The sequence below is a fragment of the Marmota flaviventris genome, chromosome 2, assembly GCF_047511675.1.
Source record: "Marmota flaviventris isolate mMarFla1 chromosome 2, mMarFla1.hap1, whole genome shotgun sequence".
NCBI classification, from domain to species: domain Eukaryota; kingdom Metazoa; phylum Chordata; class Mammalia; order Rodentia; family Sciuridae; genus Marmota; species Marmota flaviventris.
In genome coordinates, this window is record NC_092499.1 from 28,640,388 (window position 1) to 28,663,932 (window position 23,545).

A 23,545-nucleotide genomic window follows, 5' to 3' on the forward strand; every position below is an offset into this window, starting at 1 on the left:
ATGGGCAGTAGGGAGCGAGGGTACCTGTGTAGATGGTGCCAGGCAACAGGCTGGTACTAGCCCCACCCAGGCAGTACTCACTAAGCTCACTGCCCTATTCTCTCTGCCTTTGGTTCCTGCGGTGTGTGGCAGCCCAGTGCCATCTGACCCTGGCCCGTGCAAGGCCTCCCTGGCCAGCCAGATGGAGAGAGGAGGCAGATCTCTGCCCTCTCCAAGCCTTGACAGCACCCAGTTCCTCCGGTAAGACTGAGCCACTTGGGAGGCATCAGGGTGTGTAACCTGCAGCGAGCTGGGCCTATAATCATAGGAGGGGGCTGCTGCTGCCCCTTCGGCCTGAAGCAGAGGTTCTGGGAACCGGTCCTCCTCTCTGATGCCCTTACCCTACTCCATTTCCTTCACTGCTGCTGCCTCCCAGCTGCCTTCACGGCCTCTACCTTGTTTGTCCCAAGTCCTGTTGGCCCAGGGCTCTCCACCCTTCTCTCGGCTCTTCACACTTACGTTCCCCGGTGTTTAGGTGCCACAGCTTCCGGAAGTTACAAGGAATACTGTGAACTCTCAATACATTGAAATCCATGATGGAACTAACTGGAAACTATGACAAAGAAACAAAACCAAAGCCAAAAGGAAAAGCCGGCCCTAGGCACACATGTGCCCGTGAAAAGAGCGAAATGTGGAGATGTCGAGTGACGCGGGTGGGCTCCTGGCATGGTTTTCTGCTAATACGAGCCGATTGCCTGTTCATTTGTTTAATCGTGCCCTAGCAGACAAGTGGTAGCAGGCGCCAGAGGTTGGAGAAGGATTTACGGGAGTAAAACTTAAAACTGAGACTGCTCTGTTCATTAACAGATTTTCCCCCTTCCAACCGGGAAGCAGGGTTAATGTCCTCTGCAGCTAGTTCTGCGCGCTCTCCCTGATCGGGAGCAGCCCACACCCCAGCTCAGCAGCCAGCACCTCCTCACTCAGAACCCCCCCCCACCCGTCCTGTGTCTTTGGCCCCTGGACTCTATTTATTTATATTTTTAATAAAGTGCTAGGGATTGAACCCAGGGTCTTGTGATGCTAGGCAAGCACTAACACTGAGCTACATCCCCACCCAGTCCTTAAGATCCATCTTTTTTTTTTTTTTAATATTTAAGTTGTAGGTGGACACAATACCTTTTTTTTTTTTTTTTTTAATTATTTTTATGTAGTGCTGAGGATCCAACCCAGGGCCTCATGCATGCTAGACGAGCGCTCTACCTCTGAGCCACAATCCCAGCCCCTTAAGATCCATCTTGAGGTACAAAACACTCATCATGTCCAAAACCAAGCCCATCATCCACATCTTGTAGGACTCAGATTGAGGTCTGGGCTCCTGGAAGCCCCTCCGTCCATTCCACTGGGAATTTTCTTTTTCTACTCTTGAACATCCCTTGAATTCATACCTTTTTCTTGGTCCCATATTTGGTCACTCCTGGCCCAGACCCTAGCCAAAGCATTCCCCAGCTGGTCTGTAGCCCTCCCCTTCCTAGTCTGTCAACCACCAGGGAGTCTTTCTCCAGAATAATCATCATTTAGGAATGCCCACTGCATCCTGTCCTAGACCTACTTGGAGACCAAGAGTTCTCAAAGCCAATGCTAGCTTCTCCTGAACCTCTCACCGTTTTGTTTTGTTTTTGAACCGGGAATTGAACCCACTGCACCCCATTCCCAGCCCTTTTAAAAAATATTTTATTTAGAGACAGGGTCTCACTGAATTGCTTAAGGCCTCACTAAATTGCCAAGGCAGACTTTGAACTTGCGATCCTCTTTCCTTGGCCTCCCAAGCCACTGGGATTACAGATGTGCGTCATTGTGCTGGGCTACCCTCACCTTTGGTCAGGTGCTGGTCTCTTTGTCCAGCCTCCATTGGAGCTAAGAGGGGAGCTAGTGCCTTGGCCCCTAGTGCCTGCATGTGACAGACACGCACAAGTGCTTCTTGATGAGTGAAAGAGGGTAGACTCTTCCTCAGACCATGTCGTTTCTCTGCTCCAAGATCTCCAGGGATGTCCCCTTACCCAATCAATACAGCATTTTAGGCCCTCGTCCATGAGGGCTCAAACCTATTCTTGAATCCCTCAAAACCTTAATGTCCTCATCTGTAAAATGGCGATAGAAGTGACAGATGGTGGGTGCATTTAGGATGACGTTAACCTGGCTTAGTAACTTGGCATTTGCACATATGTGTTCTGTAAACTTCAATAGGGCATAGAACTTCTGCTCATTCTGTTTCCTATAAAATGGACTATAAAATGGGGTAGTGAGTACTAACTCTTAGGTTATGGAGAGGCCTACGTGAGGGAATGCATGTGACGTGCATCATTGGCACCAAGCTGGGCACAGAGTAAGTATTCATTCAATTATAGCACTGGTTGGTCCCCAGCCCCAGCCCCACTTCCTACCCACCACCCCTCCCACACATGTAAGCACTGTTATTAATTTTCCAGGGTATCCTTCCAAGGTTGCTTTATGATTCTGCAAATAAATACAACATGTATCCTTATTTTCTGTATTTTTACACAAAAGTTTACATGCCCTACACCAGGAGTCAGCAAACTTCTTCCATAAAAGGCCAGAGAGTAAATATTTTAGGCTTCCTATGACATATGGCTTCTGCAACTACTCAGCTGAATGGCTGCAGAGCAAAAACAGTGCTAGACAATGAGTGTGGCTGTGCTCCAAGAAGGCTTTATTTATGGAAACTTAAATTTGAATTTTATATCATTTTCTCATGTCAAGAAATGTTACTCTTACGACTTTTTTTTCTTCAACCATTTAAAAACTTAAAAACCATTGTTAGGTTACAGGCTATATGAAAACAGCTGGTGGGTGGGATTTGAGCTGTTGTTTATTTCGCATTTCAATATATATCTTGGAGAACACTCCTTACTGATGTCAAGGAGCTGTTTCTATGTCCAGGGTGCATGACTCCATTCCTAGATAGATCCTAGTGTTCTGGTTTTCTTTTTTTGCCATGCTGGGGATCTAACCCAGGGCCTCAAACATGATAGACAAGCACTCTACCACTGAGCTACATCCCAGCCCTGTTTATTTTATTTTGAGACAGGGTCACAGTAAAGTGCCAAGGCTGGCTTTAAACATGTGATCCTCATGCCTTAGCCTCTAGAGTAGCTGTGGTTACAGGGGTGCATTACCCCCCCACCACTGTCTTTAGATTCTAGTTTTTAAAACCAATCCCCTGAAAGGACACTTATTCTGTACAAAATATTTCGCTATTACAAAATAGTTCTGCTACGAATGGTCATGTATCATCTTGGATATATACCACTGCCTTAGGTCAGGTCCCCCAGAGGTGGAATTCAGGTGTGTGAGATTCAGTGGGAGAATGCTAAGGAGAAGGAAAGCAGAATGGGACATGGAGAGACCCAAAGAAGGATAGATTCCCAGGTAAATCAAGCTTTGGCCCAGATGAGGCTGGAGTTTACAAAGTTGTCCCTTCTTGAGACAAAGGGGGAGAGGCTTTTGAAGTTCTGTTGGGGCAGCCATTGGCTGGGCAGTCATTGGCTGGGTAGTCAAGGTGGTGGGAGGAGCGTCTCAGGAGGTTCCCATTAACCAAGCTTGGGACTCAGAAGTCCCAGGTGGAAGTCTTTGGCTCTCCTTTACAGCTGCTGGGAATGCAAAGGGGGCCTCGGGAGAACAGCAGTAGCACCTACCACAGCAGGTTTACCTGCAGAATAGTCTCTGAGGGGGGATTGCAAGGTCAGAGCATACATGCCTTGTGCTGGGAGTATAATGCAAAATTGTCAAAATGCTGGCCATAAGAGTCGAATCAAGCCAGGCACAGGGGCATACACCTGTAATCCCAGCAGCTTGGGAAGGCTGAGACAGGAGAATTGTGAGTTCAAAGCCAGCCTCAGCAACTTGGAGAGGACCTCAGCAATTTAGCAAGACCCTGTCTCAAAATAAAAAGTAAAAAAAGACTGGGGATGTGGCTCAGTGGTTAAGCACCCCTGGATTCAATCCCTGGTATCACCTCCCCCGCAAAAAAGAGTTGTATCAGTTTATATTCCTGCCAGCAACATCTGAGAGAATGGCCTGTTTCTGCAGTCTCACCCATTGGGAGTGTTATTAAACGTTCACAGTCTTGCTAGTCTGATGGATTAAGACTTCCTGTCTCAGAGTAGTTTTCATTTGTACATTTCTAATAAGAGGTCGAGCATATTTCTTCCTGTGTAAGAAACATTTTTTTTCCCCCTGTGAACTGTTTCTTCATATCCTTTGCTGGCTTCCTTTCAGGGCCACTGGACTCTTTCCTGTTTCTAGGAACTCTTTAGATGTTACCGAGATTCCTCTTTTGTCTGTGATGTGATTGCACATATTCTCCCCGTTGGGTCATTTATCCTCTACTTTGTTTTAGAGCAGTTTTGGCCAAGCAGAGGTTTTTGATCATAGAGTTTTTGATTAAGTAAATTTTGGGAAACACTTAGCAGACTTCCTGCCACCTGGTAGACACTGACTGGCTTTTATTTCCTTTCCCTTTCTTCGCCTCCATTCTGTGCTTTATTCAAACTCTGCTCCTGATTCTTTCTTAAACATGGCTGGTGCTTCCCACTTATGGGCATCACCTTATTTTTTTCCTAATCTAGAAGAACTTCCTCCTAATTCTGGGTTCTAGAAACCCTACGCATCCATTTAAGTACCAGCTCAAAGGTCGCTTCCTCCTGAGACTTTCTGGAGTCCTTCTAGTCTTTCTTGCATCTGCAAACCTGTTCCCCACCACAGTCCAACTTGGGTCCTAGTTGTTTGCAGGCATTTACATGCTTTTCTAAGCCTCCATTGCCTTATCTCTAAAATGGAGTTTCTGGGAAGGATAGAGATTTATTTTTATTACAAAATAAATATATATTTATTCTGTACAATGCATATTTGTTGTTTAAAAAATTCCCAAAATACTGACATATGTAATGTTTAAAACTGTAGTTACCCACGCACAGGCACTCTCATCCCAAGGAGCAGCCACTGTATACAGATCTTTCCAGATGTTTCCTTTTGCATATATCAATGTCTAAGGCAGAGGGCGAAATTTTTCTTAAAATATAAAACCGGAAGCATATCATCCATATTATTTTGCAACTTACTTTTCTAATCACTAAAGTAACATGGATAAGGGGACATATTTAAAGCATTTTGGCTCAGCTGGATGTGGTGGTGCATACCTGATTATAATACCAGGTACCTAGGAGGCTGAGGCAGGAGGATCACAAGTTTGAGGCCAGCCTGGGCAGCATAGCAAGACCCCATCTCAAAAAATAAAAATATAAATAAATAAAAACTGAGCAGTTGACTCAGTTTTCAATGAGTGGTAATGATAATGATTCTACCTTATATTGATATAATGATATTTTCAACTTGTCTTTTAACAGCAAAGACTCTTCAATAACAAAATAGTATTTGGAAACCTATGTTATTTATATCTCTATAAATTAGAGTGAAACTGCCAGGCAAGGGTGGAAATGGTTGGGGTGGGTGACTTGGAGCCCCTCACTGAGTGTCTCCACATCACCATTTGAAGATCTTAGTGTGGGGTCAGGGTATGGGCACACTCTGCACATTTAACTGTGTGGCACAACTGTGGGTACACACTATGCAGGTTGTTTTCATGTGGTTTGGAGGTCCCACGTAGCTGGAATGGGAATTTTTCCCCCCGAATTCATTGAAAGACTCCTGGAGTCTGGGTGAGAGCAGAACTTAGTGGATCCCCCTTGGCGTGGTATGGTGCTCTCTGCAGTGGCCTTTTTTTTTTTTTCAAGGTTTATATTTTAGTTGTAGGTGGACACAATACCTTTATTTTATTTCTATGTGGTGCTGAGGATCGAACCCAGTGCCTCACGCATGCCAGGCGAGCACTCTACCTCTGAGCCACAACCCCAGCCCCCTCACCCCCACCTTGCTATGGACTTTTTATGGTCCACAAAGAGGCAAAATGAAGTCAACGTGGTGAGATTCCCATAACATTAAACTTATTCAAGTGTGTTTTGGGCACTGCGATGTCTTTTCTTTCATGAAATGATGGTGGTAATCATTGGTAGGTGTGCATGTTTTAATATTACACCTAAATAAAACGTTGGCCACTTACGTTGGTCCCCCAGATTTGCTTCACAGTTTCACTAATCCATGAAATCCTGAGGTCTAGATGACGGTTTGGGTCCATTCTGGCAGCTTTGCTGGGACTTTCCTGGAACAATCCAGAGAGATAACAAGTTCCATCCTGTGCTGTATAAGTTTGGGGACCCCTGTCCTCAGCTGAGGTGGCAGCAGCTCTTCTAAGAAAGTTACCTTCTCACTGGGGCTCTGCTCACCTCTGTTGCCCTTGCTCTATTGTCCATAGGGGGACACTGCTTCTTTGGACCACCCTGGACCAAACAGGGCACCAGACTCTTCTGATGCCCCACCACCTGTCTGAGATCAGGATGAGACATGCAACCAAGACCTGGCTGAAGGCTTGTGGTTGGTTAAGGGAAGTGAGTGTAGAGCTGGCACAAGGCCAAGTGACTGGGCTCACAGACCCCACGGCTCACAGTCTCTACCCTGGCCCAGCTGCCTCTGCCTTCTAAGCCAAGAGGGGAACAGCAGCCAGCTGGAGACCCCCAGGGGGGCAGAGCCAAGAGCCTACAGCCCTGCCCACTGCCCTCTCTCCCTGCCCACCTCAGAGGATGAGGCTGAGGTGAACCATTGGGATAGCAGCCTCTATGCAGGGAGAATCTGCCGGGAACCTTGCTGTTATTCCTGTTACTTAATTCTCCATCACAGCAATAGATGACAATAAATCAGGCTCAGATGACTCTGGTGGTGAAAACATGTTGATACCAGATTAGGCACTTGGGTTTTTATATATAAGGATGCTCGGGCAGCAGTAGCAAGTTTGCTTGTTTAAAATTATTTTTAATTTTTTTTTAGTCTGTTTATTCCCTTTAGATGAAGAAGACTTTTAAATGACTCAGTCACATTTTCTTATCTGGCTTGGCAAGAGGTATTTAGTACAAACTGTAACTAACCCTTTTCTGTCCCTTTGTTCATGGACTTTAAAATTCCAGCAAACTTTTCAAATTGTGACCATTTACTTGTTTTCACAAAATAACCACACGGTCTCCATGTGTTCTCAGTCCTCTCAACAGTCCAGGGATAGGAATCTGGGGCTGGTGGGTTACAATTTTATGAGACAAACAACTCAAATAGTTAAGACGTCAAAGGTCATGAGCAGAAAGTTTCCATACAAATAGGAAATAGATTGATGAACAAAATTTCAACCTCAGAAGTAATTTTAAAATGGGAGATAAAATCAACTTTGAAGTGCCGTTTTGTACTCATTCAAAGAACAAAGTACAAAAAAAAAAAAAAAAAAAAAAAGCAAAAACAGCAACGAAAACCTAACATGCTATGTGGTGAGGTTCTGCTCTACAAGGTGTGTTTGTATATTTTGATGTGATCCTTCCAGAAAGCAAAGCGCCATGCATATTAGAGCCGTGAATGTTTGTAACCTTTGACACAGCCATTGTAGCCCAAGGGACTGAGTTAATCCTAAAGTAGTAACCCTTTTCAAAATGTTTATTATTTTAAAAAATTGGAAACATGTAGAAAAGATGAGAATAGTCCAGTGAATCCTCTGATAAATAAAAATGTTCATTATTTAAAATTTTCAAATATACAGAATGAAATAAAATAGTAAAGGAATATTTTAACAGAAAAAAAAATCCTATGTGTAAGAATGTTCACCATGAAAAGTTTAAAGCAATTAAAAAATACTAGGCGACTATTTGAGAAAGTTGTGATTCATCTTCAGATAAAGTATCATGGGACAGTGAAAAATATAGAATCCCAATCCGGTGGCTTGGGAGGCTGAGGCAGGAGGATCAAGAATTCACAAAGCCAGCCTCAGCATCTTAGCAAGGGCCTAAGCAACTCAGTGAGACCCTGTCTCTAAGTAAAATATAAAAAGGGCTGGGGATGTGGCTCAGTGGTTAAGCACCCCTGCATTCAATCCCCAGTACCAAAAAGAAAAAAAAAAAGTGGAATCCTGTAGAGTGTGATCTAATGTTAAGTGAAAAGATCAAGTTAACTTGTATCTATGGATGATGATGATAGTGTAAAATCACTTATCTGAGCAAGGGTTGGGAGGAAATAGGCGAAAGTGTTTGCTGGTTGGGTGGGGAATGATGCATTCATGTTTTTCTCCTGGAATATTGTTACTATATTATTTATAATAAAAATAAACATTAGAGGATAGGAAAGGCAGCAGAATACAACAGACACTAGTATGGCAATATGTAAATCAGTGGATGTGTAACTGATGTGATTCTGCAATCTGTATATGGGGTAAAAATGGGAGTTCATAACCCACTTGAATCAAAGTGTGAAATATGATATGCCAAGAACTATGTAATGTTTTGAACAACCGACAATAAAAATAAAACAAATAAATAAATAAATAAACATGATTCTACGACATGTACAATCAGAAAAATGAGAAATTATATCCCATTTATGTATGATATATTAAAGTGCATAAATACATTCTACTGTCATGTTAAACTAATTAAAACAAATTTTAAAATTTAAATAAATAAATAAGAGGGAGATTCTGGGCTCTGTCCCTGAATCCACCTGTAAATGGGTGCTCCACAGTTAATTCATATAAAGGGTGATATGAAGAAGTGGCCAGATGAGGGAGGGCACAGAGAAGCTGCTCCTGGGATGTGACCCCTATGCCATGGTTGTCTGTCTCCATAGGACCCTGAGTGGGCTCAGCCAAGTCCTCCCCTCCCAGCAGCACGTGGGGCTGTCCCGAACGGTCAGACGTTACCCAGCCAGTGCTGCCAGCGGCCAGCTGACTTCCAATGCTCTGCCCGTGGGCCTGGGCCTGGAGCAGAGGGATGGTCCCCAGCAGGCAGCATCTCCGGACCACCTCTTGTCTCCCTGGGGTAAGGCTGTCCTGCCTCGGGACCTAGAGGAACAGGACATCTAAATCTCCACCCCTCTTTAACCCACCTCTACTTCCTTCTCCACTGTCCCAGAGGAGTTGAATTGACACCTTGTCCGTCATTCTTTCAGTCAATCAAAAAACAGTATTTGGGTACTTGCCCTGGGTTGACTCTAGGCTTGCCAAACCAGCTGGTCTGGACTTGGCCCCTGTGGAGACCCTGAAACCTTGGCTGCTCTATCTCTGCCTGTCACCACCCTTCCTGGATCACGAGTCCCCCACATTTCCTCCTTGATGTCTTGCTGGTGGCTTCCCTACACGTACCAAATGTACCAAATAAAGGGCTTGATCCTTGTTCCCGTAATCGGGCCCCCAAACCTGCCTCTAATCATCCCTCAGGCCTTATCCTCCCCGCTTCCTATAGAAAGCCCTCCTTCCTGGTCAGCTTGAGCAACATTCCATTCCCTGCCGTTTGGTCCAAAGCCCAGCTGCTGCACTTGCTAGCTGTTGATGGGGGGCCGCCTGGAAGTCTCTGAGCTTCGGTCCAACAGTTAAATGGAAATCTTAGGCTAAACGTACCCAAACTGCCCATGCTCAGCCATTTTATCCTACACAAATGACAATTTCTAGTGGCTCTGCCTAAAGCAATACCCATCACGAGGGTTGAGAGATAAGGTGTACAAAGCTGTATCTGTGAACTTCCCAAAGGTGTTATCCTGCCCCCACCGTGGACCTGGCATTCCATAGGTACTACGCAAATGCTCTTGGGGTGGATGTACCTCCTGTCCCACGGGCCTCTCTAACCACGCTCTGGAGGTCACGGCTGTGCCTCTCAGCCCTGCCCCCTGGACCCAAGCCCTCTCTCTGCAGGGCAGAACCTCACAGAGAAAATCAAGAAGATCAAGATCGTCTTCACCCCCACCATCTGCAAGCAGACCTGTGCCCGCGGGCACTGTGCCAACAGCTGTGAGCGGGGCGACACCACCACCCTGTATAGCCAGGGCGGCCATGGGCATGACCCCAAGTCCGGCTTCCGCATCTGTGAGTCTCTTCCCAGCACCCAGATGGTTCCTGGCTGGGCCTGGAGGGCTGGGGGGCTAGAGGGACAGGCCTGCCGTGGACCGGAGCCCAGTTCTCCCAAGGAAGGAAGCCCGCTGCTCTGTCCTGTGGCTCCATCCGTTGTCCCAAGTCACAGGGAGGGCTGGCTGAGTCTTCACCCAGCCTGGCTGTGTGACTCTAGGCAAATCACATAACCTCTCAGACCAAGTTACCTCCACAGAGAAATGAGGGAGTTCACAGTGGGGCCACTGCCTAGTGTCCTGGGTCATCATGGGGAGACATGGAAGGACTTTTTAGAAAGAAGGGCTGGTTACTTCTTTGCTCTGGGGACTCAGTGGGTACTGGGTTCCCCTAGCCATCCGCATCTCCTGTCCTGCTCTGCCTGCTTCTCTCTTGTTACCAGCAAGCAACATGGGGGGATGGGTGCCACTGTTCTCTTGTAGATTTCTGCCAGATCCCCTGCCTGAATGGAGGGCGCTGCATTGGCCGGGATGAATGCTGGTGCCCTGCCAACTCCACCGGGAAGTTCTGCCACCTGCCTGCCCCGCAGCTGGAGAGGGAGACTTTGGAGAGGGGCTCCCGCCACAGGGCCCTGTTGGAAGGCCCCTTGAAGCAATCCACCTTCACACTGCCTCTCTCCAACCAGATGGGTGAGTGCAGCGCAGTGGGCAGCAAGCCTGGGAGGAACCCCAAGTGGGGGCGGGCCACCTCGCTGTGCTGGCTGGGGACAGGGAAGCACCTCCAGGCCTTCCTTCCCTGTCAGTCCCCCATCTTTCTCCCCCACCGCAGGGCTCTGCTCCCTTCCCTACTCCTCTTTCCCTTCCATCTGAATTCCTCCCTGTGCTTTGGCATTTACCCTGGGCTGGGGGAAGGCACAGCAATGTGAAGTCAGGGTCTGCCCTCAGGAACCCATGGAAGTCTTAGGTTGGATGGGAAGGATGGATGGGAAGCAGAATTTCAATGCGCAACTTTTCATTTTCCCTGTCTTTCATTAGCAGGGGCCCCCCAAAAAAATCTTAAAAAAAAATAAATCAACCAGGTACATTGGCACATGCCTGTAATCCCAGTGATTTGGGAAGCTGAGGCAGGAGGATCCAAAGTTCAAAGTCAGCCTCAGCAAATTAGTGAGGCCCTAAGCAACTCAGTGAGACCCTGTCTCTAAATAAAATTCAAAAAGGGCTGGGGATGTGGCTCAGTGGTTAAGTGCCTCTGGGTTCATTCCCTAGTACCAAAAAAAAAAAAAAGATCCCCCCAAATAAAAACAAAACAGAACAGAGTTCTAGAGTCAGAGATGGAGGGGCCCTTGAGCCCAGAGTGCTCTGGAGAGGCTGTGTGGAGGGAATGACAATCAGTTAGCCCTCCACTGATGGGCAGCATCTGGATCAGCAGTGGGGAGGGATTGGTGTTAGGAAGGCATGGAGGGGGACCAGGTAGCAGCCTTGGTTAGAGGTCAGGGCTGCACAGTGTTGGGGTCAGGAAGGTAGATAGAACTTCTTGAAGGTCCTTCTGCCAAGGAGTTGGCATTCCATCCTGTCTTCAAGGGCGGGGGCGGAGGTGGTTGTTCTGTGGTTCCTAATTGCAAGCAAAGAAATGGAAAGGGAGTTTTGGGAAAACACACGCCAGTGACGCGCCTGGCTCAGGGCTGCAGGCACTCTTAAGTGGGTGGGGCAGTGCAGGCGGGACCCCGCTTCTCAACTCTGAACCCCACTCTGTGCCCAGCTTCTGTGAACCCCTCATTGGTGAAGGTGCACATCCAGCACCCGCCTGAGGCCTCCGTGCAGATCCACCAGGTGGCGCGGGTGAGGGGCGAGGCAGACGCGACCCTGGAGGAGAACAGCGTGGAGGCCAGAGGTCAACCCCAGCTCCCCTCAGGCCCAGGCCACAGCCATTGGGACAGCAACAGCATCCCTGCTCGGTCTGGAGAGCCCCCTCGGGCGCCCCCCGCAGTGCTGCCTAGGCATCGGGGACTGCTGGGCCGGTGCTACCTGAGCTCTGTGAACGGACAGGTAAGGACGCAGCTGCTGCCTCATCCCTGTCTTCCAGGACAGCAGTGGCCCTCCACCCTGCCCTCCACCCTCTTCTTTCTCCTCCTTGTTTTGTGGAATGTGTCCTTAGAGTCTCCCATTTCCCAGATGGGAAGCCCAGGGTACAAAATTATCTGCCTCTGTAGAAACTGGCCTCCTTGGTCTCCACTTGGTACCTGTCAGTCCCCAGGCATGCAGAACAGGACCTAGGAGACCTCTGCAGAGGAGCTGTCACCAGCATCCTCAGGCAAACTAGAGTTTGGTGCCAGAACATCCTGGGATCTCTGAGAGCTGAGCCTAGGACCCTGCAGCTCATGGGCAATAGGGCTGTTAGGGTCTGGCAGGGAGTTTGGCCTCTGGTCTTCATGAGTCACAGAAGTGTGGAAGTAGTGAATGCAGGTTACACAACAAAACCCTGGTGGTGCCAAGATGAGAGGCGCTCCATTTCCCCTGGAAGAGACGCTAGGAGGTTAGACCTGGGGTGGTTTTTCTTGAGGTTGCAGCTCTGTTTCTGAGGATACGGGAGCTGAGCAGGTGGAGAGCTAAGGGATAAGGACCTGAGCCCCAGGTCCTTCCTGGCCCCCCAGCCTGTGGTGTTCCTGAGCCTGGCCCTGCTCACAGGGAGGGTGGCCCCAGAGTTCCATGGAGGTGCTTGGAGGAAAGCCCATTCTTTGGGACTCTCAGCCTATGCAGACCTGCCCAGGCAGGATCTTGTGTCTACAGTGTGCCCCCCACCGATACCCGGTTAGTGGCTAGCAGGGTGAACTGGGGCTTCCTTTCTCCTGGGCCCCCTGGCTGTGCGCCTCCCTATCCCCTCCCCCACAGTGGGGCGTCCTCTGGAGGTGAGCATTCTGCATCCTGGGCTTTCCTGGTCCAGCTGTGTGCATAGCCAGAGAGGGAAGTGGAGGCCCACAGGTGTATCCATGTCCTCTTTTCCAGTGTGCCAATCCTCTGCTCGAGCTGACTGCCCAGGAGGACTGCTGTGGCAGCGTGGGAGCCTTCTGGGGGGTCTCCTCCTGTGTTCCGTGCCCACCCAGACCAGGTGAGTGCTACTGCCAAGGTCAGGGGGTGTGGGAAATCTCTCCCAGGGCCTGGTCTCTCCTGCAGGGCATGCCCATGACCACCTCTGGCCCTAGGCAGTGAACAGGCTGGTAAGCCTGCAGGCTTTCCAGATCGCCTTGAGGGAGCCTCTGGCCAGTGCTCAAGAATCCAGACAGCTCGGCCGGCCCAGCCCCTCTGCCCAGGAAACCTGGCCCATTGCTGTCTTCCTGTGAGGGGCTCCTCCTTCTTGCTGGTGCTGGGCCCCCTCCACCTACTCCCTCCATATGCCCTTGCCCAAGCACCAGGGGCCCAGAGTTTTGATTTGCTGACCCAATGTTTTCCTCATTTTCTCCTTGGAGGGACCCTGAGGCCTCTTCCTCACTCATCTCTGTTTCCATTTCCCATTCTCTGAACAAGGGTTGATTGTCTGTCCCGGAATGTCCTTAGTATTTTTTGTTTGTTTGTTCTGGGGATTGAACCCAGGGGCACTTTATCACTGAGCTACATCCCTTTTTTATTTTGAGACAGGGTCATGCTAAGTTGCTTAGGGCCTTACAAAGTTGCTGAGGCTGGCCTCAAACTTGTGATCCTTCTGCCTCAGCCTCTGGAGTCACTGGGATGACAGGCGTGTACTGCCATGCCTGGCTCCTGCCCTCTTCTAAATGGTAAAAAAGCCCAACATTCATTCACTCAGCAAATACCCCGGGGTACCCCATGTGCCAAGCACTGAGACTCAGGAGTGAGCAAAACGCCCGTCAGTGCTTGCTCTTGTGGGTGTTGGTACGACATCTGGGAGGGGTGACAGGTACCTGTGGCTGGGCTGGCTGCTGCCTGCTTGGGCTGGCTGCCCCTCGGGGCCTCATTCCTTGGCCTGGGCCTGGTGTGTGTTGCTTTGGCCTGTCGGCAGTCAGCTCGGTGAGTGTGTTTTGGGGGGGCCTGGAGTGAAGCCCAAAGGTGGGAGGGGCAGGGCTGTTCCCAGCATGAGACTCAGCAGTGGAGCAGTGGATACACTTTCCAAACTAAAAATAAGCGCAGACGGCTTCTCGGTGTGATAGAAATTTTAGGGAAGCCGCAAAGGTTAGCATTCAGATCTCAGGGTCCCTCCACACTGCCCCGGCTCTGCCCGCCAGCCTCTCCCTGCTTCATCTGCTCATCTGTGAAGACAGGCTAGTGCCAGGCTTGGGGTCTGCTGTGGAGGCTTAACAGAAAGGAAGCATGTGCTCAGCATTCGGTTGAGCACTCGGCATTCGGTTGAGCACTCGGCACTAGGTTGGGCACATGGCAGCTGCTCCACTCGGCCCTGCGTGTCTGCGGGTTCTGCATCTGCAGGTTCAACCAACCACAGGTTGAAACTATTTGGAAAAAAACCCCAAAGGGCTGGGGTATACCTCAGTGGTAGAGGGCTTGCCTAGCAGGCATGAGGCCCTGGGTTTGAGCCCCAGCACCCCCAAAAAGTTAAAATAAAAATTCCAGAAAGTTCCAAAAAGTTAGAAATTGAAGTTAGAACTTGAAGTTGCCCTGCACTGAGAACTGTGCTGAATCCATACTATTGAAGGAAGTGTGGTCCTGTGCTCCTACAGCCTCCTGCTTGTCACAGACCCTCGGTGTGTCTCCTGCGCTTGTTTGAGCAGGTTCACCGCACCCCCTTGTGGGTGCATTAGGCCTATGATGGCTGCTTCTGTACTGAGCAGGCAGACTTCTCTCTTGTCATGATTCCCTAAACAGTTCCATAGAACACCTGTCTGCGTCGTGTTGACATTGTGGAAGGTGTTGTAAGTAACCCTGCGATGAGTTATAGCATAAGGGAGGGTGCGTGAAGGTTGTGTGCAAATGCTACCCCATTTCATGCAAGGGACTTGAGCTCACAAGGATTTTGACATTGATGGGACCCTGAAACCAATCTGCCATGGATACCAAGGGGTGACTGCAATGATGACCATCTTCATCATTATTAGGAGGTCTCCTCAAGAAAGGAGAAAAGGACCAACCCACCCACCTTGGGAAGAGATGCATGAATGGCTCAGCACCTCCCCTGCGGGCCAGAGATATTTTTTGCACTTTTCTTCTTTCCTCATTTTCTTTTTTTTTTTTTTTTTTTTTTTTTTTTTTAGAAAATGATGAATTAAACAGAATTTATTTCCAAGATCTTCAAAGATTATTCCAAACACGAAGTATCCTTCTAAAAGTATCCCAAATTAAATCAAAGGCACATCATCAAAGTCAAACACTTGTGACATGAAGAATTCTTTTAGGTCATAATATTTTCACATTACTTTGTTTTTAATCATTTGCAATGCTCTGTATGTAGGTCCTACTTTAAACATTTTTTTAAAGGCATGAAATAATGTAGTATCTTTTTAAAAGTGCAACCACAAAGTAAAGGAACTTAAAAAGAGTTCAAATCTGCTTCTTACATAAAATGAGACAACCTAATATATATCATAACATGAATCTTCCTAAACAACACCTCTTGTGTTAAATAAAACAATCTTCTTATTTAGAAAAAATCAAGGCATCATTTGATTAGTAAAGTCTATTCTTCCCCCACAATTTTATACTTTCTTATCTTCATTTAGTAATTATAAATTTATGATAGAACAAATTTTATTATAGTATAAAAATCTTAGGAACAACAAATTACAAATACTCCATTTTTTTTAATAAACAAAAGTGTTTTCCTTCCTAAAATGTAAACATCCAGTTAATAAAACATACATGATATTCTAGGTATAGCAACACCAGTAACTCACTTATTAAAGAGGTGTATTTTAGTATATTGGTGGTAAGGTTTTTATCTTAATACAAAGCACTTCTTCAGGAGAACCAAGCCATTATTACTTAAAACAATTCTATTTCTTCACTCAGTTTCCTTATTTGAGTAGAAAATCATTAATTTCTGTAGAATTTTGGCTGTAAGATCAGGACACTGGAAAGGTCTGAAATATCTCAGTCATTTGGCTAAAGAAAAGTGTTTTCTTGAGACTTGGAGTCAGTCATTCATTACTTTGTGCTCGAAGGCATTTCTCAACAAACTTCTTCCAAGTCTTCAAAGTAAAATGCAGGATCTGGGCTCTCGGAAGGGGTTGCTTCCGGCTGGAACTCCAACCAGCAGAGCATCCTTACAGGCATTCTGCATGCAGTACTGCTGAAGCTCTGCCGCAGCCTGAGAGACCTTGATCCTCTCCACGCTGGCCTCCAGCTTGAGCTGCTCCACCAGGCGCTGCAGGGCGCTCACGCTGGCCCCGGAAGACATGGCGGCGGCGGCGCTGGCTCCGAGGGCGGCTGAGCCAGCTCTTTCCTCATTTTCTTTCCTCCTTCCTGTCAGACCAATTCTTGAGACTTCTATTTCCCGCATTCTGTTTAGTCAACAAATATTTGCATCAACCAGGACCCCTTGAAGTACCCCTAATGGGCAGGCTCTGAGTGGACGTGGTGAGGTAAAACCAGCACCTCTAGCTCCAAGCTTATAGTCTAGTGGAGGCCATGGTCAGTTGCAGGGGGTGCATCAAGGAAAGAGGCTCCTGTAGTAACTGGACAAGTGCCAGGTTCTATGAAGACATAGACAGTGGAGCCAGGCCATCATGGGTGCCCTTTCCATGTGTTCAGAACCATATTCATAAATATACAAATCTAGGATGCCAGTGTCTCCCTTAAATGTGGTGCTTTTGTGCAGTGCCCAACCTGCATGTCTGTACACTGTGGGGAAGGGGACCCTACCTCAAACTGGTAACTCTTAGAGGAAGTGATATCCAAGATGAGGTCTGAAGAGTGGTTTGGGGGTAGGACAGTCAAAGAGGCCGGGAAGAATTTAACAACCCACAAAAACTGCATAGAGGTGAGACCAGGAAAGTGAGCAGTAGTCCCTTGTGGGCCCTGAGAATTCCTGGCTCTCCTGAAGGAAGCAGGCAGGTCTGAAGCCATGTGTGTGGGCGGGTTCTGTTCCCTAGAGCTGGCTCAGGCAGACAGGGACCATTAGTTCTCCTAGGGGCATCCAGTACCTGTTGCTGCTGACCAAGGTGCTGACCTACCCAGGAACCACCTGATCCAGCAGGGCTGTCCCAGGAGGGCGCAGAAAGGTTTCATCCAAGTGCCAATTCCACAGTAGCATCATAAGTTTTTCTTGTTGGGCTGGGGTTGTAGCTCAGTGCTTGCCTAGCACTGCCCCCCCCCCCAAAAAAAAAGGAAAAAACAACCTTTTGAGGCCTGGACACGCCATGGTGGTGCCCAGGAGGGAAAGAGTGGGCTTAGCTGCCAACAGCTGTGGGTGGAAAAGGAAAGGAGTGGTGCGCTGTGGCCGAGAAGTGGGGTTCTGGAAGGGGCCTCCCTAGAATCCTGCTTCACTGTTGGGTTCCACCTCTAGCCTTCTTCATAGCTAAGGACTGTGCCCCTCTCAGAACCTTCCTTTGGGCACATCTTCAAGCCTGTGGTATCTCAGGTTTGGCCCTCAAGCATGATCCTGAGCCCTCGAGATGCAGCCCTCTGGGTGGGGGACAGCACTGAGGGTCCTGCAGGGTCCTTTGGGGTCAGTTTCTCCTCTTCAACTCCACGAGCCCACTTGACAGTGATGTTAGTGACCAGAGACATGTCAGGGGATAGTAGTGGAAATGACAATGGAAGCCACGCTCGATCCTTCAATTAAATGTCGCATCCAGTGCTTATAGGATTTAAACAGGAGCACGAGGCATGGCCAGTCAGAGTGTGAGAGCCCCTGGGGGATGCAGGCTGGGAGGCTCCTGGTCAGGGACAGCTGCTGTAAGTGGAAAATCCTGTGCTTGATCCCCTCGGGCAGGGCTGCTGGGCAGTGACCACATTCCTAGACCTCAGAATCTGTTCAGAGCACGGGGGAGCCTTCATTTGGGAGGAGAAAGAACAGGAGAGAAGACCAAAATGTGCACTTCAGGGACTTCCTGCCCACCCTGCCCACCCACCTGCCCCATTCCTGGTCCCAGTGGTGTGCCAGCCTCATGAGCTCAGCCCCCCTGCCTGTCCAGAGACCCTGATCCCAGCAGAGCTGGCCCGCTCTGTCCAGTAGTGGCGGGCACAGGAGCAGAGCTCTGTGACTCAGGTGCCCAGATGCACGTGTGGGTGCAGAACACCAATGGCATCCAAGGCTCACTCCCCTCCCCCACTGTGTTCAGCACAGCTCAGCAAGCTGGGCACCAGGGTAGAGACCCCAGAATGTCAAGCATTCTGGAACACATGAAAGTGCGGCTGGGCAAGGCATAGAGAAGGGGCAAGACACTGGGGAACCTAGTTTCATGTCCGAGCCTCAGGCTGGGGGTGAGGGGACATTGCTGTAAGCAGATGGGACAAGCAAGCTGCCATGCAGGCTTCAGGGACTGAAAGGATGAGCTGCTAGAATGGTTTTGGGAGATGCTTGGCTAGAGAGGCAGGACTTCTGGGTTCTAGAACATTCTTGGCCTCGGTGGCTTTGCCTCTCTTTCTCCTCTGATAAATAGGATTATGCCTCCTTGAGGAAGGCCGCTGCAGAATACTGTTTCCGACAGGGAAAGAACTGCCTCGAGCATCCGTTGCATGGCACAGACAAATCCCTTTTCTTCCAGAAGAATTCCACAGAGCCTCTTTCCTTGGAGAGATGGCTCCAGGAGTCGATCTAGGCTGCCTGTGGCAGCATGTCCCCTGCTGACCTTACAGGACTTAGCCTGAGCCATGTCTTCCTGCCTCCTTGGGAATTATCAAAGGTCCCAGCTCAGAGCCTCCGCAGTGCCCCTGCCAGAGTCTGGGGAGCACACAGCTCTGAAAAGCCACTTTGATTGAGGCCACATTTTTAAGTTTCCATATAAGACAGACATCTGGGTTGACTGGAAAGTTGGCTGCTGCCCCATGGAGCTTGGCACCGACTGTGTCAACCCCAAGGCCCCTTTGCTGGAACAGGCGGGGCTGGCACACGGCTGGAGGCCCGCAGTGGTGGTTCCAGCTGTTTGCCACGAGATCATCTTCCATCTGCCTGGCCTGGGACAAGTTCACCTCAGAGCCCAGGCCCCTCCCTGTATCACCAAGGACAACTGACTCTCTCCCTCTGTCCCTTCAAGGAATTTGTCATCCTTCCCTCCTAAAAACAAGAAAGGCTTCCAGTTGCTGAACTACACTATGCTAGCTCCTCACCTGTGCGGTCACACTTAATTTGCATGGCCACCTGCAAGCTGAGGATCTTGAACCTGTTGAATGATGAAGAAAGCGCCCCTCAGAGAAGGCTGAGGAACTTGCTTAGGTCACACAGCTAGGACAGGTGGGGCCAGAGCTCAAACCATGATGCATCTGATTCTCAGAAGACCCAGAGCTTACCCATCATCCCAGAGAGACTGGCACCTGCCTGAAGGAGACAACACTTGGGATACTAGACTGGAATTTCCCAGACAAGAGGATGCACGCCAGGATTGTGCATGAGTTAGTTGTGCACAGAGGACAGTGTCTGTCAAGAAGATTGGTTGAATAGACAGGCAGTTTAGCAACACAGCCAGGCCCATGAGTTACCAGCAACAATGTTTAGAGAATTGGCCTAGGCAGGTGGTAGACTTGCTCCATGTGGTTCTAAGAGAAAAAGCCAAAGTGTGTATGTTTCTGGTGAGCAGAACTCAACTTGAAGCTGAGCTCAAGGGACAACTTGTTAAAAACCCCAGGTGCCCAACAAGGCCTCAAGCATGCGAGACAAGTGCTCTTCCACTGAGTTACGTCCTCAGAGTCAGAAATTGACTTTTGAAGGGACAGGTATTTATTTAGACATGTTTGGGGATTTCTTTGAAACCTTCAGCAGAAAGAATGCTTTGATTTGCTTTGGTCCTGACCCTGGGGCATGAGGAGTGTCACAGATGGAGCTCTGGGATGCCAGCCCCTGGGGAGGCTGGGGAGGTGGGCTGGAGGGGAGATTTGAGGCAGGGAGCCTTGGGGCAAGTCACAGCAGCAACATCACTATTGTCCTGTATCCTCTGGAGAACTGGTAAGTGCCAGGCACCACACTAAGTGCTTTCTCATTTTATCCTATGATAACTGTGTTCCCAGGCATTGGTTGCTCCTGTGCCTATTTTACAGATGTGGAAGTTGGTCCTGAAACCACAGGTCCCTCTGACTCCAGACCCCTGCTTCCAGTAGCTCTTGCAATGCGCCTGCCTGAGCTCCTCCTTGTGTGCTGCCTCAGACATTGCTAAACAGAAGACCCTGGCTTGGGCAACAGCCCCTGGGTGGGGCTCCATTCTCTGGGACTCTGGGTGAGGCACCCAGTCCCCGGCCCTAGAGAAATGGGATTTTCGGAATTCCAGTTGTTGGGCTGAAAAAGTAACAGCTGGTGATGTTCCGAGAGCTTCTCCCAGGAGACTAGAAACCTCCTGGGAGCTGTGGTCCAGGCTGAGCTAGTTCCTTTCCTGCTAGCAGGAGTGTGTGTCCAGGAGGCATATCTGTCCTGCAGGGCTCCAGGGAAGGCTGGGGTCCTAGGGCTGGATGGCTCCTGTCTGAGGTGGAGGTCTGCCCCGACCTCCTCCAATGTGGTGACATTGGCTTTAGTGCCACTCTGAGGCAACAGTCAGAGGCCATCTGTGAGAGAAATGTCCATCATCACCAAGGGGAGCTGCTGGCACCTCACCAAGGAGGAAAATCTGAACAGTGGCTATTATGTTCATTACTAAAATTTGATGACCGTTGAGCTCAGAGTTTCACATGCTTATTTATTGCCCACAATAGCCCCATGAGGAAGGACTTGTCATCCCATTTTATTAATAAGAAAACCCAGGCCCAGAGAGGTTGAGTAACTCACCCAAATTCATCCAGCTGGTGCAGGGCAGCAGGCCAAGGTGCTGTCCTGGAGAGATGCTGGAAAGAAGGAAGGATGGGAGGGGAGGGGATGAGAGGGAAAGGCAGGGCAGGAGGGGGGAAGGGAGGGGAGGAGAAGGGAGGGGAGGGGAGGGCACTAGTCCTTGGGAAGCAGCCGCTGGGCCGTGCCAGGCATCCTGCTAAGTTCAGTCTGATGTTCATTGTTTCTGCAAAGTTAATCCTCATGACAACCCTACAAACTGAGTTTCTGTCCCCACGTCTACAGATGAAAAACTCCAGACTGAAGGAGGGTAAATGTGCCCTGGTCACAGAGTGAGACAGAGTCGAGTGGGTAATTAGATGTGGGTCCAGCGGCCCCAGCACCCACTGGGAGAGTAGAAGTTTCTCCCCAGTGGATGTGCCTGAGGTTGCAAATCAAGTGGGCCAAGGCTCCTGCCTGTTCCTGTGCCCCTGAAGCCCCAAGCTCAGCCTCATCAGCCATGTGCATGTTTTCCCTGGGGAGAGAGGGTGTGTGGCAGGGACCCTCCATCCCTCCCTGCTGTGGACACCTGTCACTGCAGGCAGAGATCTTCAGGCTTGTAAACAGCACCATGGCCAGACACATGTCTTCACGTCTCCTCCCAGTTCTGCTCTGGGAGTCAGGGCCAAACCCTTCCCCAGCGATGCGTTTGCCTTCTGTGGGAGTCCTCACAGCCGGGGGAGGATGAGTGGGACAGGGCAGGACGCAGTCAGGGGACCCTCTGCTCCTTTCCACAGTCTGTGGACAACAGGAGTGTGGACAGGGCGAAGGTTAAGGGCCAGAAGAGCAGAAGTCAAGGCCTGGAGACCACGTAGCCCTGTTTCTTATCAGGAATGTTGCCCACGCTGCCCTACGTGGCTCTCATGCATTTTGTGGTGTTTAGACTCCTTGGAGTTCAAGCTGATCCCAACGGGTCCCTTGGGAACCGCTTTGGTTTTGTGGGGTCTCAGCGTGCCAACTGCAAGGATGCTGAAGCCCCCAAGTGTCTCCTTGAAGCATCCGTGGGAATTACAGCTTAGCCACTCTCTCAGGATCTCAAATTCTCTCTCCTCTGACCCTTTCTTAGGTCCTAGATCTGGTACGGGGCCATGAGGATTGGGACGGGCCCTCACTGTTTCCTTTGTCAATTCTGCTTGGCACTCTGGTCAGACACATTGTGGGGCGCTTGTCAAATATCTGATTAGTTATTCTGACCTCCTTCTGAGTATCTCTACGTGTTGCTTTCCATTCCTTCTCATTAAAAATAAAAATAGTGGGGGATCTCGGGGAAGATATAGGCTTCCTGCTGGGCAGCTGCCTCCCTTGGCCTCCCGTGGACCCTAGGGTTCTCTGCCTAGACAACTCCTAAGGCTTGCTGTGAATCCATCCATTAGTTTATCTGGAGGCAGCGGAAAGAATGGTTCAGAATTTCTCCTCTGAAGCCAGACTGCCTGTGTCCCTCATGCCAGCTCCACCCTTAAGCACATTTCCTAACTTCTCTGTGCCTTGGTTTGCTCATCTGTAAAATGGGAATAAGTACACACCTCCCAGGGTTTGTCACAAGTATTAAATAAGTTAATACATGTAGAGTCCTTCCAATAGGGCTTGCCCTGAGTAAATGAGGTTCTGGTGTTTGCTATTATTATTATTCGATTCCATTTGAAGAGTGTGACCCTCCTGCTCCAGGTGCAGGCTTGGCACGAGAAGCAGAGCAATGATCTGACAAGGTCTCTGTCCTCACAGAGCTTACGCTTGGCGAGGAGATGGACAAGCAAACAGTCAGACACAACACATAGCAGGTTGGGAGCTGGGACCGGGGAATGCTGATGTGTGTTGGGTGTGCAGGAGAGGCGCCTGCCTGCGCCCTCACTGTGTATTGCTTGAAGTTGCTGGTGACTGAATTCCTGCTCCAGGCCGCATGGCCATTTCTTCTTTCTTTCTCCCAAGGAGTGATAAGCTGAGTTTTCTGGTTTAGATGTTGACTTGGTCTCACTGATGCTGGGCACCTCTAGATCCTCATGGGAGGGGTGAGGAAGGAAGCTGAGAGCCCTGGCGGTGCGGGGAGGGGTTATTTGGTGATGCAAAAACTGGAGCATCATCAGAGACAGTGGCTCGGTACTTGGTCCTCTCTAGAAGCCTGCCTTCATGAAGCATTGACCAACCTTTCTCTCCAGCCCAGTGAGAGCAGAGTCCTCTTACCAAGGCAGGACGTGAAGTCACTATAGAAAGAGCATGCTCCAGGGCTGGGGTTGTGGCTCAAAGGTGGAGTGCTAGCCTCGTATGCTTGAGGCCCTGGGTTCAATCCTCAGCACCACGTAAAATAAATAAATAAATAAAAATAGAGATATTGTGTCCATCTACAACAAGAAGAAGGAGAAGGAGAAGGAGAAAGAGAAGGAGAAGGAGAAGAAGAAGAAATCTCCCACATTAAAAAAAAAAAAAAGGAAAGAGCGCCTTCCAGACTGGCGGATGCAGCGAGTCATACAGTCCTGAGTTCTCAGGTTTTCTGCAGGTGCCACAAGCTGGTTCCCCTCCAGCTCCCCTCTATCTAGCTCTCTGCCACTCCCTTCCAGATCACTGATGTTAGGTGCAAAGACCTTCCACTTAACATCTCCCTCTTGACATGTGGAGAGGCTGTGCTTCCCTGGCCCACTGGCTCATCCACATCTCCCCAGCCTCTGT

General features: G+C 49.3%; 2 protein-coding genes across 2 annotated transcripts in view; one reads left to right on the forward strand and one right to left on the reverse strand.

The window, feature by feature from the left end:
• Nucleotides 1–23,545, forward strand: part of Ltbp2 (latent transforming growth factor beta binding protein 2) — a 109,523-nt gene that overhangs the window by 40,372 nt on the left and 45,606 nt on the right. Inside the window, exons 4-8 of the mRNA XM_071607395.1 lie at nucleotides 8,767–8,957; nucleotides 9,827–9,997; nucleotides 10,459–10,665; nucleotides 11,735–12,021; nucleotides 12,979–13,081. Of these exons, the coding sequence (XP_071463496.1) occupies nucleotides 8,767–8,957; nucleotides 9,827–9,997; nucleotides 10,459–10,665; nucleotides 11,735–12,021; nucleotides 12,979–13,081 (959 nt within the window). The remainder of the gene's footprint in view (nucleotides 1–8,766; nucleotides 8,958–9,826; nucleotides 9,998–10,458; nucleotides 10,666–11,734; nucleotides 12,022–12,978; nucleotides 13,082–23,545) is intronic.
• On the reverse strand, nucleotides 15,182–16,363 carry LOC114090961 (guanine nucleotide-binding protein G(I)/G(S)/G(O) subunit gamma-10). The gene has a single exon (XM_027933305.2). The coding sequence runs from the start codon at nucleotides 16,331–16,333 to the stop codon at nucleotides 16,127–16,129; it is 207 nt and encodes a 68-aa protein (XP_027789106.1). The 5' UTR covers nucleotides 16,334–16,363; the 3' UTR covers nucleotides 15,182–16,126.

Coding starts and splice junctions, on each gene's coding strand:
- LOC114090961 (XM_027933305.2), bottom strand. CDS start 16,333: ATGTCTTCCGGGGCCAGCGTGAGCGCCCTGCAGCGCCTGGTGGAGCAG.